Source organism: Tenrec ecaudatus, chromosome 6 (genome assembly GCF_050624435.1).
Source record: "Tenrec ecaudatus isolate mTenEca1 chromosome 6, mTenEca1.hap1, whole genome shotgun sequence".
In the NCBI taxonomy this organism is placed as follows: Eukaryota; Metazoa; Chordata; class Mammalia; order Afrosoricida; family Tenrecidae; genus Tenrec; species Tenrec ecaudatus.
This window is the reverse complement of record NC_134535.1, coordinates 127,587,182-127,604,856: the sequence shown is the minus strand read 5'-3', so window position 1 is coordinate 127,604,856 and position 17,675 is coordinate 127,587,182. Positions and strand designations below refer to the sequence as shown.

The 17,675-nt window shown below is 50.1% G+C and overlaps 1 protein-coding gene across 1 annotated transcript in view; it reads right to left on the bottom strand.

Annotated features, from left to right (window-relative positions):
* Positions 1-17,675, bottom strand: part of VWF (von Willebrand factor) — a 173,576-nt gene that overhangs the window by 73,046 nt on the left and 82,855 nt on the right. The window contains exons 17-19 of the mRNA XM_075553135.1: positions 17,478-17,638; positions 8,609-8,712; positions 1,875-2,013 (exon numbers count right to left, since the gene is read on the bottom strand). Of these exons, the coding sequence (XP_075409250.1) occupies positions 1,875-2,013; positions 8,609-8,712; positions 17,478-17,638 (404 nt within the window). The remainder of the gene's footprint in view (positions 1-1,874; positions 2,014-8,608; positions 8,713-17,477; positions 17,639-17,675) is intronic.

Below are 17,675 nucleotides of genomic sequence, written 5' to 3'. Positions count from 1 at the left end.
CTGACCTGGGAGCCCAGAAATGAAGCCAAAGACCTTTGGAGTCAGGCCATGCATCTTGTGAGACCATTTCTATTTGGAAGAGAGGCTTAGGGAACAGTGGTCCCCTTGGGTCATTGTATAGAAATTTAGCAAAAGGGCACACATTCCTCGCTCTACAGTGGTTAGTACCCCGCTCTACATGGTTAGTACCCCGGTGTGAAGGGAAATAGCTAACACTCAACTCAGACGACCTAGGGGTGAGCCCTACTTGTGCTACTTACTATAGAACCCTGAGTAGGTCGCTCGCTCGCTCGCGCTCTCTCTCTCTCTCTCTCTCTCTCTCTCTCTCTCTCTCTCTCTCTCACACACACACACACACACACAAACACACACATGCATCCACGCGCCCTCTATCTGCCCCTGCACTGATGAGGAACTACCACGCTAATGGGGTTGTCATAAAGGTTAAAAGAAGAAACAAATGTACAAATGAGATAGAGCTGACTCCAAAGGAGGAGAGAAAGAGAAAGGCAGGGCAACGTGTTGGAAGGGGACAGAGCTGGCCTCAGGGAAAGCGGGACACATACAGGCCAGTGCCCAGGGAAACTCAAGCAGCGCTATAAGGCCGAGTAGGATGCAGACATACATACAAAAGGAGGAGCCAAAGAGTTCATGGGGAAAGTCCATGATCTTTGGTCTCTTTTTCCAGGAACTGTTGCAAGGGCCGAGTGTATGTTCATTTTCTTCTGCAGAATTGCCATGGCCGTGACCTTTCAGAAGCAGATCACCCATCCTCTCGCCCAAGGAGCCTCCAGTGGAAGTCAAAGCACCAACCTTTCACTTCGTAACTGAGTGCTTAATGGTTGGAGCCCCCTGGAACTGGTGGCAATATGTAAGGGCGCCCAAGACAGCGGGCTCTGGGAAAGGACTGAGGAGCTCTGCCCCACGGGGCAGCAGTGGGAGGCGGTAGATGCTGACCAGCTGTTTCTGCTGGCACTGAACTGGTTCTTTTTCCTGATGCCCTGATTTGAAACTGGTTCAGTAGTTGTGCCCCCAAACTGCTGTCACCTCTTTTTGCTACTGAGGACGTGAACCTAAATCCACCAAAACAAGGGTTTACATGCCTCACCTAGGGAGAGCTCTGGCGTACAAATGCCCCAAGGTCACTGGGTCTGGCCAGCACTCGGGGCCAGGCGGTGGACCTGCTGTTGCTTTTGCCCCAGGCCCAGCATGCCCTGCATGTGGAGCACCCAGACAACAGGGCCGCTGACTGATGGGGTCCCCGGCACATCCTCTGGGGCAGAGGCCCCACAGTCTGTGCTCCTTGCTTCAGACCACAGCAGACCCCCTCCTCCTCTTGGGAATGGAGCCGGGAGACCACAGTTGTTTAAAGCTTCGGAGCAGAGCTCTCTCTCCCCTCGTGAGAAAAGAACTCCAACCTCCTCGGTTACCCAATTGGCGTCGCCCAGTGAGAGAATTTACAGGAATCCATGCTTGCCGGGCAGGGGGAGATGAGGATCTCCAGGCCCTTCCCCCTGTCGCCAGGCAGTGACTTGTCTGTGACCCCAGCCCCGCGCGCCCCCCTCCCAGTTCTGAATCCTGTTGCTGTAGAAATAGAAAGGGTGAGGACAGGCTCCCGCCCAGTTCTTATAAATCCTACAAGTCTGGAGGGAGCACGGCGACAGGAGGGAAACGAGCCCACACTGGCGTCTCGGGCCCACTGCCTCTTCATGAACTTCTTCCAGAACTGGAAAGCTGCTCCGGTAGAAACCGACCCCCAGAGTCACTATGGACAGAACTTGATGTGGGCCCCTGCCCCCAGGCTCCGGAATCCCCATCACAGGGACCTCCCACCTCCTCCCAAGGACCAGCCCCCCCCCCTGGCCACACCTCACCTGCAGCAGGACATACTGGCACTCCCCCGGAAACATGTACTTGAGCCCGTCGAAGGTGAGGTAGTGGGCCATGCCTATGACAGAGCATGTGGCGTCACACACGTGGTCTGTGCAGTTCCACTTCCGGTCCCGGCAGACACTAGGCACAGTAATGGGGAAGATGCCCCATTAGGTGGCCTGCGCGAGGCACTCAAGGAGCTTGGGGAGGAGGACAGGGTGGAGAATGTCTTCCCTGGAGGAAGGGCCCTTGGAGCCTGCCAGCATGAGCTCATGCAGGGCTTTGGTGGTGTCATGTATGCATTTTCAGAGCGTGAGCCCAAGAGGAGCAAGAGAAGTCACCAAAGGGAAACTGAGGCACGGAGGTGGGACGAAGGCAGCCAGAGAGGAAGCAGCATGCTCATTGGACCACTTAGCCATAGATGTTCTAAAGTTGGTGTGGCCTCCGGGTCTCCAGGAGGTTGCAATCCATCTGAGACTAATGAGGAAAACCAAGAGGGGCAGGCAGGGAGAACAGTAATGGGCCATGACCCTGTGCAGGGAGAGGTTTTGGGTGTACACAGCTGCATGCTTAAATCTATGGTGATTTGCCAACTGCCGCGCACACCACCCTGTAACCAGAGCTGACATCAGGACACCCACTCTGTGCGTCAGAGGTGGTAAGTTCAGACCTCAGGCCCCAGAGACAGTTACATCCCTTTGGGGACCCCAACCCTTCCCGACTGTCCACACAGGCCTCTCAGGGAAGCAGGAGTGGCCCCGAGGTCAAAGGCAGGGCGGCTGATGGGGTGAGGGAGGAGAAAGAAAAGGAAGAAAGCCAACTACCCTCAAGGAGGTCCCTGCCTAAGCCGCCATGACAAGTACTCTTTGAATATACTTTTATTTTCCCCTTTACAAATTTGTCTAAGATGATTGATGATGAATTACATAAAGGCTTACCAAGCAGATCATGGTTATGCATTTACGATGTACACACATTCTGATTCAACCCCTCCATCGCGGTCTCCTCAGTGTGCCATGAAGTACCTCCCTTCCTGCTTGGGCTTCCTGTTCTGCTGCTCCTGCCCTAACCCACCCAACCTTGCCGTGGCTAACTACTGCCCTTTGGTGGGTTTTTCCATTTTTTAACTAACAAGTAGCATTGGCATATAATTCACTTACCTTTCAATTCAACAATTAGGTCATATTAAGAAGAGTTGTACACAATCCCACTGAAAAAGGGGGCCAGACAAGGATGCCCCTTGTCCCCACTCTTATTTAATATTGTGCTGGGCTGGAGGTTTTAGCTAACAGCATAAGGCAAAGAAAAGACATCAAAGGTATTCATCTGGGGAAGAAAGAGGTGAAACTATCGTTATTTGCAGATGATATGATTTTATATATGGAAAATTCCCAAAGTTTCACAAGGGGAGTAATGGAAGCAATAGAGGGGTTTGGCAGAGTGGCAGGATACAAGATCAACAAACAGAAGTCCATCAGACTATTATACACATCGGATAAGACCACAGAAGAGGAGGTCAAAAAGGTGGTATCCTTCACAAGAGCCAATCACAAATTGAAATATCTAGGAATACACCTGACTAAAAGAACAAAAGATCTATACGGGGAAAACTACAGAACACTATTATAAGAAACCAAGAGCGACCTCAACAAATGGAAGAATAACCCATGCTTGTAGATTGGGAGACTCAATGTAGTCAAGATGTCATTTCTGCCAAAGGTACTATATAAGTTTAATGCAATACCGATACAATTACCATCATCTTTCTTCAAAGAAATAGAAAAACCGATTACCAACTTCATATGGAGAAGGAAGAAGCCCAGAATCAGCAGAGAACTCCTCAAGAAGAAGGACACAGTGGCACATACTATGCAGCCACAGTTGTCAAAGCCACATAGTATTGGTACAATGACAGATACTCAGACCAATGGAAAAGAACTGAAAACCCAGATATAAAATCATCAGCATACAGACAACTGATCTTTGATAAGGGCCCCCAAAATATCAAATGGGAAGCAGATACCCTCTTTAACAAGTAGTGCTGGAAAAAATGGATATCAACATGCAGAAAAATGAAGCAAGACCCTTATCTCACTCCATGCACAAGAATAAACTCAAGGTGGATCCCAGACCTTGAAGTTAAACCCCAAACTATTAGGGCCATCAATGAGGGAATTGGGACAAACCTGAGAACTTCAATACAGGGAATACACGGGCTATCAGAAATAGGGAAGGACACAAACACAGAGGAGGGACAAATCGACAAATGGGATATACTTAAGATTAAAACACTTGTGTACATCTAAAGACTTCACCAAGCGAGTAGTAAGAGAGTCCACGGACTGGGAAAACTTCTTTAGCAATGACAGATCAGACAAAGGCCTTGTTACTAAAATCTACAATACTATGATAGCTTCCAAAAAGAAAAAAACCAATAGCCCACTTGAGAAATGGGCAAAGGACTTGAACAGAAGTTTCACAGGGGCAGAAATCCGAATGGCCAACAAACATATGAGAAAATGTACCTGATTTTTAGCCATAAGAGAAATGCAAATTAAAACAACAATGAGGTACCACCTAACACCCTCAAAGGAAGCCCAATTCAAAAAATCAGAAAGCAACAAGTGTTGGAGGGGCTGTGGGGAGACAGGAACTCTCATCCACTGCTGGTGGGACTGTAAGTACGTACAGCCACTATGGAAATCAATCTGGCGATACCTAAAACAGATAGAAATAGAGTTACCATATGACCCAGCAATCCCCCTACTGGGCATATACCCAGAAGAGGCAAGAAACAGACCAAGGACAGACATCTGTGCTCCAATGTTCATTGCGGCACAGTTCACAATTACAAGGAGTTGGAAAAAAATCCAAATTTCCCTCAACTGACGATTGGATTAAAAACTGTGGTATATACATACAATGGAGTACTATGCATCACTACAAAGCAGTGATGAACGCATGAAGCACATCGCTGCATGGGAAGAACTGGAGGAGATCATGCTAAGTGAAGTAAGTCAAGCACAAAAGGACAAGTGCAACATGAGTCCACTGAGGTAAGCTTTAAAAAAAATGCAAAAGGGGCATAGGGAAAAAGCTACTGTATGCAAACATTCCTGGGGTGAGGACCAGGTGATATGGCAGGGACCAGACCAAATACAGGGATACACAAGGTAGACAACTAAAATGGAGGTGTGGAAAGGAAAGATAGATAGATAGATAGATGATAGATAGATAGATAGATAGATAGATAGATAGATAGATAGATAGATAGATAGACAGATAGACAGATAAACAGACAGATATAGATAGATGATAGATAAAAAGAAAGAATTGGGTAGTGGGGACACAGGGTACTAACCCACCCAAGGGGAGGGTATTGTTTATATCTCCACAGGGAAAGAGGGTTCAGACTTCAACCCAGTGCTCCAAGATGTGAATGCAGCATGCCGGCATGGAGTAGGGAACCAGTGGAGAAGCCTGGGGGGCCGGCCCCAATCCCAGCTACTAAGTGGACACCTGCCCCATCCCCCAGAAGAATTCATTTCAAAAGACGGCATTGAATCTGCAGCTCTGGGACAGGGACATATCTGATCGGAGCACACGGATGCTGATGAAGGGGAAGGAGGAGAGTGGAGCACATCCTGGCCCACCAAGCTTTGAGGATGATGACCCCAATTAGCGCAGCCAGTGCACAGAGAGGACCACATGGCCAGCCCCACTATGAGACATGATGCCCCTCACTTACACATAGCCCTACAGGGGACACCACCAGAGATACAGTGTGGGAATTGCACCTGATCTGATCCCGCCACACCGAGGCAAAACACTAAGAACAACAACAGAACAGCAAGGGAATGGAGCGGCGAGGTCCTCGGGGAATGCTGAAAGTGGACTTTGGGGCCAGAGTGTGGTGCCCGAACAGACTGACTGGAAAACACTCCTACAGGCCAACAAACGACCCCTGAACTAACTACAAGCTTTACTTTCTTGTTGTGTTTTGGGTTTTTTTGTCATTGGTTTGTTGTATACTGTTGCTTGGTTTTGCTCTGTCTTGTTTTTGTGCATGTTATTATCTCCGCAGTTCTGTCTAAATAAGATAGGCTGGATGAACAATCGAGAGAAGAAAACAACAGGGCTGACAGTTCCGAGGGAACATGAGAGAAGGGGAGGTGGGGGGAAAGGATGTGGTACTAACAAAGCCAGGGACAAGGGAACAACAAGGGATCCAAATTGGTGGTGAGATGGGACTGGCAGGCCTGGCAGGGCATGATTAAGGGTAAGGTAATGAAGAGGTATAGCTGTAACCCAGGTGGGGACTGAGCATGATAGTGGGACAGGAGGAAAGTCAAGAGAAATAGAGGAAAGAGCCAGGAGGCAGAGGGCATTTATAGAGGTCTAGATAAAGACATGTATATAGGCAAATATACTTATATATGAGGATGGGGAAATAGATCTATGTGCATATATTTATAGGTTTAGTATTAAGGTAGCATAAGGACATTGGGCCTCCATTCAAGTACTGCCTCAATGCAAGAATACTTTCTTCTATTAAATTGACATTCTATGATGCTCACCTTCCTGACACAAGTGCTGAAGACAAAGTGAATGAATAAGCAAATATGGTGAAGAAAGCTGATGGTGCCTGGCTATCAAAAGAGATAGTGTCTGGGGTCTTAAAGGATTGAAGGTAAACAAGCGGCCATCTAGCTCAGAAGCAACAAAGCCCACATGGAAGAAGCACACCAGCCTATGTGATCATAAGGTGCCAAAGAGATCAATTATTAGGCATCAAAGAACAAAATGTCATATCATTGTGTGCTCACCTCCATGATACGGTCGCTGAAGACAAATGGGTGCATAAGTAAATGTGGCGAAGAAAGCTGATGGTGCCCGGATATCAAAAGATATAGCGTCTGGGGTCTTAAAGGCTTGAAGGTAAACAAGTGGCCATCTAGCTCAGAAGCAACAAAGCCCACATGGAAGAAGCACACCAGCCTGTGCGATCACAAGGTGTCGAAGGGATCAGATATAAGGCATCATCAGAACAAAAAAATCTTACCATAGTGAATGAAGGGGGGAGTGCAGAGTGGAGACCCAAAGCCCATTTGTTGGCCACTGGAGATCCCCTTGTAGAGGGGTCTTGGGGAAGAGACAAGCCAAACAGGGTGCGATGTAGCAACGATGAAAAAATACAACTTTCCTCTAGTTCCTAAATGCTTCCTGCCCCCCACAATCATGATCCCAATTCTACCTTGCAAATCTGGCTAGACCACAGGATGTACACTGGTACAGATAGGAACTAGAAACACAGGGAATTCAGGGCAGATGATCCCTTCAGGACCAGTGGTGTGAGTGGTGATACGGGGAACGAAGAGGGAGGATGGATTGGAAAGGGGGAACCGATTACAAGGATCTGCATGTGAAGGGAGATGTCAGACAGGGCAAGATACAATAAAATAAAAATTTATAAATTATCAAAGGTTCGAGAGGGAGGGGGTAACAGGGAGTGAGGGAAAAAATGAGGACCTGATGCCAGGGGCTTAAGTGGAGAGCAAATTTTTTGAGAATGATGAGGACAATGAATGTACAGATGTGCTTTACACAATTAATGTATGTATGGGTTGTGATAAGAGTCATATGAGCCCCTAATAAAACAATTTAAAAAAAGAAGAGTTGTACAATCATCACTGAAATCAATCTTAGAACATTTTAGTCTGCTTTGTTTAGTCCCCATCCCCCCACCCAACTTCCCTGTGAGGCCCATAAAATGGGCCAAGGGAGATCAGATGATAGGGTGTGAATGTTACCCTAACTGCATCTGCAGCAGTCCACTCGCCAAGGCCCTCCGCCTGACAGCAAGGCTGTGCACAACCCTGGGCTATGCGCAGAGGGGATGCCCCACAGACTTAATCCTCCTGCATTTCCCAGCCACTTAAAACAAACAAACAGAAACAAATTTAAAATGGGTCAAAGGGGAGATCAAATAATAAGATACTACATTTTAACCTAACTACACCTGCCACAATCAATTTTACAGTGCTCTCTGTAACAAGACTATTCACAACTCTCAATATGGTTGGAGGGGATTCACCAGAGACTTAATTCATGTGGGGACCCTACAAATGGACATTTAGGCTTCCACTGTCATCCATAGCCTTCTGAAAACTGGTTCAGATTTTAAGCTCTGATCCTATTCCCTCCTTCAGATTTGGACTTTACTATTTACACTCCTTGGATCACACAGGCTGGTGTGCTTCTTCCATGTGGACTTAGTTGGAGCCTCACTTAGATGGTTGCTTGTTCAAAGACAAGCCTTTGAGACCCTAGATAGCCAGGTACCATCTGTTTTCTTCACCACACTTTGTTACAACACTCATATCCTCAGTGATCTCTTCATGAGGGTGAGCATCAAGCAGGCCATGTCATAAGAAAGCTTTTGAGGCAGTCAAAGAAACATTTGCCAGATTGGTACCATGAGACAATAACTAATATGGGGCCCAGACCTTCATGTTGTGTGAAAATACTCATCTCTAGGATAGTTTCCAGGCAGGGTGCAGTGACAGGCAAAGATAAGAGTCCCGCAGCGTGCTGGAGGCAAGTGCCAAAAGCCTGTGGTCCCAACTGTTTGCCTTCACTTTCCCACCAATGGCTATACTCCCCTTTCCTCCCCATGCCCCCCAACTCTTTCACCCCTACTCTCACCCTATTCAATACCCCCATCCCAGAGCCTCACCAAGTGTTGCAGTCAGTCTTCACCACTTCCCCAGGGGCGTACTCTTTGCCCTGATGGACACAGGGACACCTTTCCAGGGCCACACATCTGTTTTCATGCCGGACCTGAAGGAAAAGACCAGAAAAGCCATCGGAGTCAGTGACTGATCCAAGGCCCATCAGGGCCTGCGCACAGCGAGGGCAGCCCCAGGACCGCAGGCCGGTAGGGGACAGGGCGCCTCTGCCTGCTGGTGCTTGGTGACCGCGGTCTCCCAGCTACACAGACATTCTGACGGCGGAGTGCGCCCTGGCACACCTTTGTGAAGACGCTCCAGTAACGTGTGTCAGAGCTCCTTGGTGTTCTCGTGTGCCTCTGAGTCAGGTCGGACTCATGGAGACCCCATGAGACAGAGTCTCAGACTCTAAGCAAGCCCACTGTCATAGAGTTGCTGCCCATGCATAATGACCCTACAGGACGGAGTACAACTTCCCCCGTGGGCTTGGAGACTTACTGCAGCTCTTCACGGAAGCAGAATGCCTCCTTTGTGTCCCGAGGAGTAGCTGGGGGCTTTGAACTCCTGACCTTGCAGGGAGCAGCCCCCTGTGTAACCACTGTGCTACCAGGGCTCCTAGGAGACCGAGACCAAGGAGAAGAGCCACAGAGGGTTGTCTGGACTGCAATCTTCACAGCAGCGGTCACCAGGTGTTTCTTCTGTAGATCCAGAGAGTGGCTTCTCACTGCCAACCTCTAAATTCGCAGTTCAGCACTTAATTGATGTCCCACCAGGGGTCTTTGTACATATCCTTCCACACAGTAAGTCCACTTGGAGGATTTGTCCAAAGGAAGTTCTTAGAGCGATGAACAAAGATTGATGGAGCACTGTTTATCACCGCAGACAAATGCAAACCATCAAGTGTCCAACAAGACAATGACTCGATCCACAAAAGGACTGAAGCTGATGCATCTGATGGAGTCTTAGAGTGGCCCCTGGGAAGAAATGTGAGTAATGTGGGAAATATGTGTGCTGTTCATTTGTCAAACAAAGAAGGAAACTGAATATATATGGCTCCAGCCATGAAACACATTAGCTAGATAGAAAGGTAACTTAATAATTTGAAAACTAAAAGGAAATATAGAAGTTCCCTCTAAGTGACATGCTGAGAGCAATTGAGGAATTGCCTTTTCCTTTTTTTTAACTTTTTAATTATTTTTCCAAATATTCCTCAATGAAAATGAATCATGTTTATATTTGAATAAAATGAAGACATGTTATAAAATTAATATGCACTTAATATGCTTAGGTGAAAGATGAATATTGGAATTAGACAGAGAAGCTAGGTGGCTCTTAGCTTCTAACCAAAAGGTTAGAATGTAAAGCCCACCTGGAGTACCGTGGAAGAAAGTCCTGGTGATCTACTTCCCAAACTATCAGGTGATGAGAACCCTGGAGCACAGTCTACTCGGACTCACGTGAGACTGCCCTGAGTCAGGATCAACTTAACAGCACCTGACTTACTGGTGCCAAAACCAGGGCCTGGGGCTTCCCCATGTCACACATGCCCCCTCCTCATGCCCCGCTCCCCTCACTCTACAACACCTTCCATGTAAGCATGCACTGCTTCCCTGTTCTCTACCCACCTGAAGGCTCCTGCAGTGAACCTGTTATACTCTTTGGGCTACTGGGGCTTGGGCAGGGAATGGGGAGATGAGAACCAGGAACCACTGGCTTCCATGGACTCAGAAGAACTGGGTGAGCCTACTCTGACCCCAAAATGTGGATCTGCTCTGTCCCAGCTCCAGAAGGTATGCTCTGCTTGCTCTAAAACAGCCCTTGGTCACCTCGTAGGAAAGGACTGGTCCACTTTGGCTCTAGAGTTACAGGTGGGACAGGAAGCTCCATTATGAACCATCCACCGTCCAGATAAGCCTGAGTTCCCAGGAGAGAGGTCTTAAGTTGAGCCACAGGAGTGTGTGTGTGTGTGTGTGTGTGTGTTTAGGTGTGTGTGTTTAGGAGTGTGTGTATTTAGGAGCGTGCATGTGTATTTAGGAGTGTGTGTTTAGGAGTGTGTGTGTGTGTGTGTGTGTGTGTGTGTGTTTAGGAGTGTGCGTGCGTGTGTGTGTTTAGAAGTGTGTGTGTGTGTGTGTGTGTGTGTTTGCGGGGGGCTGTTGGGAGAGCAGGAGATATGAAGGAAAACCTCCACAATTTCAATACCACCTCCACCCAGCCTCAGGAGGTGTCCCAGACCCCTAAAGGTCTGGCGGTGAATGGAGTATGGAAGTGCCCTGCAGGCAGCAGGGGAGATGCAGGTTGCATTCCTGATGGGTCTTACCTCCTGCCACGACTGTTCTTGGAAAACAACGAGCTTGGCACCTGCCCTCTAGGGGAGATGGCAGTTTGATAAGAACCAGGGAAGGATTGAATGTTGTCTCTCTACCAGAGTCCTCGAAGGCTGTCCTGTCATTGGTGTTGATTCCTCCCTCTTCTGCTCCAGTGTCAGCCTGAGACCTGCTACCTGGTGGCTACTGTAAGAATGACTGGCCCATGCCGCCAAGCGGGCTCCATGCTCTCCCTGGCTCAGTACTAAGGCTAATGGAGAGAATTCAGCCAGAAATATTACCTGACACAAAATGATGCAGAAAAGAGAATCTTCCCGCCTCGCCTCAGAAAAATGTATGCTCCCCACTTGCCTTCAAGCAGGGTGGGGTGAGGGTTTGCAGACCAAAAGCCACATACATCCATGGCCCAGGCGGCCCTTCCCTACCAAAACATGAGTCCCAGGGCACACGGATGCCCTCAGGTAGGTATGAAACTCAACCCCCAACTTGACCACGAGGTGTCACAGCCACCACACAGCCGTGACGGCCCGCCTGCGGAGCGCTCACATGAGACACCAGCCAGGCAAATGCTGGAAGCACAGCCATGTGGTGACACGCCGACTCTGATGGCAGTGAGCCCTCTTGACAGTTGACAGGGTGTGACAAACTGGCACTCGGCTGGCCTGGCTAATTTTAGTCCGAGGAGATTATGAATTCATGGGTGAGCACATTAAAATAGGTCCTTGACATTGATGAAGGTGTCAGTGGCGTGGAGAGGAGACAAAACAGAACCTACAAGGAGATGGAAGGGCTTCCAGTCCGTCCACACGGCAGCCTGAGGCGCGCCAACTCAGACGAGAAGATGAATGGACACCAGCCAGCCATCCACACCAGCGGATGCCATGACATAAAGACACTGACAGAGATCGAATGAGAAAGTCTAGGGTGGGAGCCGGGCAGGTAAGGGGCATACATAGAGCAGCACATGATTGAAACACGAATCCAGGCACTTCAACCTCATGAAGAAAATGAAGGGACTTAGCTCTGCCTTGTGTCTGCTCCTCCGAGAAATGGGGGGGGGGGGGACAGGGGGGGATGAGGACGAGACAATGGTTCTGATTCCCTTCAGGAGAACCTGGAACGCACCTGCTACAGAGGAAGGCAGAGGAAACGTGGCAGCGGTGTCTGCCACCACTCATCACTTCATAGCACCTTGAGGAAGCTTGAGGGCGGGCTGTGAGCAGCTCCAAGGAAAGGGTGCAGTGGACGCCCCCCCCCCCAACTCCATGCACACAGTCCGCACCCCCAGTCTCCAAAATCACCTTTGCCTTCCAACAGCTCTTGTTTCATCCCCTGCCCCATCAGTCCTTCCGGCTCACAGGTGATGCCAACCAGACAAATGCTAGAAACACAGCAATCTGGTGACGCGGCTGACTCTGTGATGGCAGTGAGTCCTCCTGGGAGGATCTATGAGGTCATAAGCTTTGGAAGTCCCTGGGTGAGGTAGATGATTAATGGACTGGGCTGCTAGCCAGATGGTTGGAGATTTGACTCCGGCCAGGGGTGCCTCAGAAGAAAGACCTGGCAAACTTCTGAAAAAATCAGTCATTGAAAACCCAGAGTCAACTCAATGGTTTTTTAGTAAGCTTTAAAATAAATAAGTAAAACCTCTTGTTTAGTAACCAAACGCTTTGGCGGTTAGTTATATTCCAGGAATTCTGATTACTTGACAAACCGGGAAAAGGACAGGAGGAAATATTTTGAAGCAAGAGGGCTTTGTTGGGCCTCTTAACATTACACATAGGATTTGAAATACCAGTGCGAAGCCCATCCTGGAAGGAGCCCTGAGGCAAAGCTCTAGGTTGAAGAACAATGCCAAACAAAGCCTTCCAGACCAGTGTGGCATCCTACCGGGCAGCACGCTTCCGTGCCTGAGGAATCCTAAACCCCGCCCTGGAGGCACAGTGGTTGTTTGATGGGATGCAGTCCCCAAGGCCCACCGTTTGGAAACACCAGTCGCTCCCCAGCAGAAAGAGGGGGCTCTACTCCAGAGAGAGCTGCTCACCGGGGCAGGTCTGCCCTGCCTTACAGGTTCCCTATGAGTCGGCATCAACTCACTGGCAGTGAGTTTGGCTTGGGTTTGGAGGTGTCAGAGGAGAAGTATGCCCCACTTGGTCCAGAGACCTGGCTTCCAGGAAGGAGGCAGACAGTAGAGAGGAAGAAGCCTTCATCTGAGATCAAGAAGCCAGAGTTCCCACCAAATAACTATAGAGCCCTGAGCTGGCTCTGTTCCCTGTCTCCCCTCCGCTTCCTCCTGAAACCGCGGTCCCCAGGGTTCCTTCCAGCTCTGCACTGCAGGATGATGCCCTTAGAACCCGCAGCTCCGCTGGGATCCACTGGCTGCTCTCTGGGCTCTGGGTTATGCTTTGCTGCCACCTAGTGGAAGCCGGCAAGATTGTGACAAGAATGGCACTTGGGGCAATTCACTGTACTAGGCTTTTAAAACTCCATGAAAGGGCCTGAGACGCATCAAAGACCCAGAACAAAAAATCTCATCATTGTGAATGAGGGAGAGTGTGTAGTGGAGACCCAACGCCCATCTGTAGGCAACTGAACGGGGAGGAAACAAGCCAGTCAGGGTACAGTATAACACCGATGAAACACACAACTTTCGTCTAGTTCTTTAATGCCCGCCCCCACTATCAATATCCCAATTCTACCTTACAAATCCAGTTAGACCAGAGCATGTACACGGATACATATAAGAGATGTAAGCACAAGGAAATCAGGACCAATATTGAGAGTAGCCATACCAGGTGGTTAAGGGGAATGGGGGGGAAGAAAGGGAGAACCAATCACAATAATCTACAGGGGGGTGGACAACCGAAAAATAGGTGAAGAGAGACATTGTTCAGTGTAAGACATGAAAAAATATTAATTTATAAATTATCAAGGATTCATGAGGGAGGGAGGACAGGGGAGGGGGGGAATGGAAAGCTGATACCAAGGGGTCAAGTAGAAAGAAACTGTTTTCAAAATTATGATGGCAACAAATGGAGAAACGTTCTTGACACACGGATGGATGTATGGATTGGGATAAGTTGATATGAGGCCCCAATAAAATGATTTTTAAAAGAGTTGGAAGGAAGGAAGGAAGGAAAGAAGGAAGGAAGGGCGAACTTGAGACATCATCTTGTCTGGCTCTCTCACTGTATTGATCCAGGGTCTCAAAATAGGAACACATGGGTCTCTGAAGTTGCTCCTTATGCCTGCTGACTGATTCCCTATAGCTTCTCTGTCGTAATCCCACTCCTGGTTTTCCTCCATGAACTTAGTAGACGAGTGATAACTGAATATCTTTTTCAAACCTTGTTGCCACCGAGTGGGTTTTTGATTTGGGATGGCGGACGCCATGGGTCACAGTGCACCACTGCACGATAGGATTGTGCCAGCTGACCACCGGTTGGGCGGTCTCTCATGGTGGCACTGGGTGGGTTACAACGTTAGGTTAGCAGCTGCGTGCCACTGCTTTGCCACTAAACCTCTACTTCTTAAGCACCTGCTGAGGGCCTGCCTCTTCATCTTCAATCTTCACCACACTGCCAGCCAAGCTTGGCCATGAGGACAGGCAGGCACCAGGGTTTTGGGGTTGCAGGCGAACAGCCGAGGCCAGGGTTTAAACCCAGAAGGCTGCCGCGTGAATTCCATGCCCGGCCTGCACAGCGCCTTCACCTTTGCCAGACGCCTGTGGTGACGCTGACCACTTTTCTAAAGCCATCCTTCAGCTGAGCAGGCGCGGGGCCCGGGGCGCATCAGAAGCAGGCACTGCTGGGCAGAACCAGTGGTCAGTGTGGAGCGTTGTCGTGCAGGCAGGCGAGCAGCCTGAGCAGTGCTGCTCAGAGTGTGGGCCATAAAGAGTCCGTGCTGAGCAGCCTAGCTGACGATGTGACAAAGTCACAGCACGATTGTCGTCTAATAAGAAAAATTAAGAGGCTGGAGATAAGGGCCTGGGTCCCTCCCTAGCAAGAAGGGGTGCTGTGGGGGGGGGGAGGCGTCTCTGAGTCTCCACCTTGGCTGTTTATTCCAGAGGAGTGATCTCTTATGACTCTACTGCTCCTGCAGGTTTGAGACATTCACATTCATCTCGTGTGTGCCCGGAGCCAGCGCGGGCTGAAGGCGGAAGGTGGACCATGAGCACGCGCTACAGCTGAGGAGGCTGGGATGGAGCAAAAGGATTTGAGATGGTGCAAAGTCGCCTCGCCTGAAAGTCGTGAGACCTGGACTCAAAGCACAACCCTCCCACTGCTCCTTGGGGGATTTTTCTGCTCTCAGTGGAACTGTCCCCAAGAAAAAGTTAATCCCCTCCCCTTAAGGATTCTCGGTATGAAGAATCCCGGGCCCTGCCCCCCAAAGCCCTTGGTAACAGACCATCAGCTCCCTGTCTCACCCAGAGGACCAGCTGGCCGGGAAAATGCCCCTGGGTGTAATATCTGCGCCATCAGATGGGCCCAAAGAGGGCGTTCCCAGCCCCATTTTGTTTGTAGTAGGACCAGGAACACGTGTCCTGCACGGCGGCCAGCGTGCTGCATGCACTTAATAAATTACACGGCCTGTGCTGCGCTGCCAACTCTGGCCGCGGCCGTTTGCGCGTTAATCGGCATCGAAATGAAGCACTTGTGAAAACAGCCTGATCCCGGACAATCTGAACTTGTGCTTTTACTCTGATCTCCCACGGCCGCCGACGAGCGCGTCCCTAGTTCTATAACAGGTCTCCAAGCACGCACCGACTACGTGCAGGATGCAGCCAGAGGCCTGCAGGACGCAAAGTGAGCTAGCTCTTCGCAGCGGCCTGCTCTCTGGGTTTGGGAGCTGCCCTCACCTCTTGGGCTCTGGACCATCAGGCCACGGCTGTGGCTGGGAACATTCAAGACGATCTTTGGTTCTTCTCTTGGGAAAAGACAAACTCATTGAAGGGGTCTCTGATGCTGAACAATGTCCTGGGTGCGGCCTCTGTCCTCCCCTGTGTCTTCTCTGCTGTCAGGAGTCCCCTCGTCCTGACACGGTAAGAGGTCAGTAAGCCATGCCCCACTCCCACCCCAATCTCTGAGACAATTGACAAATAAAAGGACAAAAAGAACAATACAGAACCTTCTCCCTCCTCTCTCCTAGTTTCCCTCCCTACCCAAGTCTGACCTTCCCCTCTTGATAGAATATTGGCCTTGACTCTCCACTTACTACTAAGAGACCCAGCAAGGCCTCAAGTTCTGAGATGCTCAGGGGCCAACCTCTAGCTCCCCTCTTACCAAGAGTATTTCCGGAATCCCTAAAGGTCAAGGCAGAGGGGACATTCAGGGGTGAATGCAAGCTTCTCTCTCGGTTTTGAAGGAGACCTGGTTGGCTGCACAAATGCCACACCCCAGCCCTCCTCAAGGACTCTGGTGAAGAGCCAAAGCTCCCCCTACAGAGTAGGGACAATCCCCACGGCCCCTCACACCAAAACCAGGGATACGGGATAGTCCCTTTGCAGCCATCTGCCCTCTCCCACCCTGCTCTCTACACCCCCCACACCAGCCCCACACCACTCAATTTTGAGTATGGGGATTTGGAATAAGGGAAAGCAAGAAGACAGGAAGCATTTGAAAGGAGTGTATACAGAATTAAATAATACAGTTCATAGAAAACACACCTAAGATTGGACTCGGGAGAAAGGTAAGCAAGCAGGGCTTTGGACCAGGTCAAAATGATGCAGTCGTGGCCGATGGGAATGAGGGCAGGGTGCACACCAGACAGCAGCACAACCCCTCACTGTCAGAGCTTGACCTGAGTCATAGAGAGGCGGAAGGCAGCCAACACAGAGCAGCGCAGTCAGGCCCCCTCCTGGTGCAGGGCACTGCTGCCTGTTTCCCACACAGGGCAAAACCCAGCGTGCAAGAGGTTTGGCTGCTCCACGGCATTCAGGCTTGCCTTGTGTCCATCTGCCACGACTGAACCTAGACATACAAAGCCCTACCAGTAAGGATGCCATACGCTGGAGGACGGGCAAAGGAGCCAGGTAGCTGTGTTTTGTACGTGGCCCCAGGGAATGGCTGGTTGCCTTCTGTGTGACAGTGGCCCGGTCACAAAAGCATGGGCTGCTCAGAGCTCCAGGACCTCCCAGCCCACCTTACGGGTGAGGGAAACAAGGCTCGGTGTGGAGAAGGGATCACAGGGCTGTGGCTTATTAGTAGTGTGGCTAGGCCATCCATGTCTTCTCTTGAAGTCGAAAGAGAAATGTATAGGGCAGCCCACTGGGGAAATCCCGGTAGAAATTCTTATTTCAAAGTATTTTCTGGAAATATTTCATCGCTTCTCAAGCGCCCCTGGGAGCTAAGTTCTTACATATTTGTCAGATTTCAGCAGGGCCTACCTCCAACACGCCCCTACAAGCACCCTCCCTGACTTTGGCAGCTGGCCTCGTCCCCCGGTAGCCCTGCCACCCCACCAGTTGTTCAGCTGCACAGCCCGCACTCCTCCCAGCCCGCAGGAAAATGGATGGGAAGGGAAGGATGCATGGCAGCAGCGGCGAGCACCTTACCATGCCAGGCGGGCAGAGGCAGCCGGAGACGCAGCCCGAGCTCATGCACTCCAGCTCGTAGTTCTGGCAGGTTTTGGCACACTCCAGCCCTTCCGCCCGGGGGTTGTCAGCAGGACACACCAGCTTGACCATGGGGGGCCGGCAGGAGAGGCTCCTTTTGCCTTGGAGGGAGAAAAATTGAAGAGTGACACGGGATCT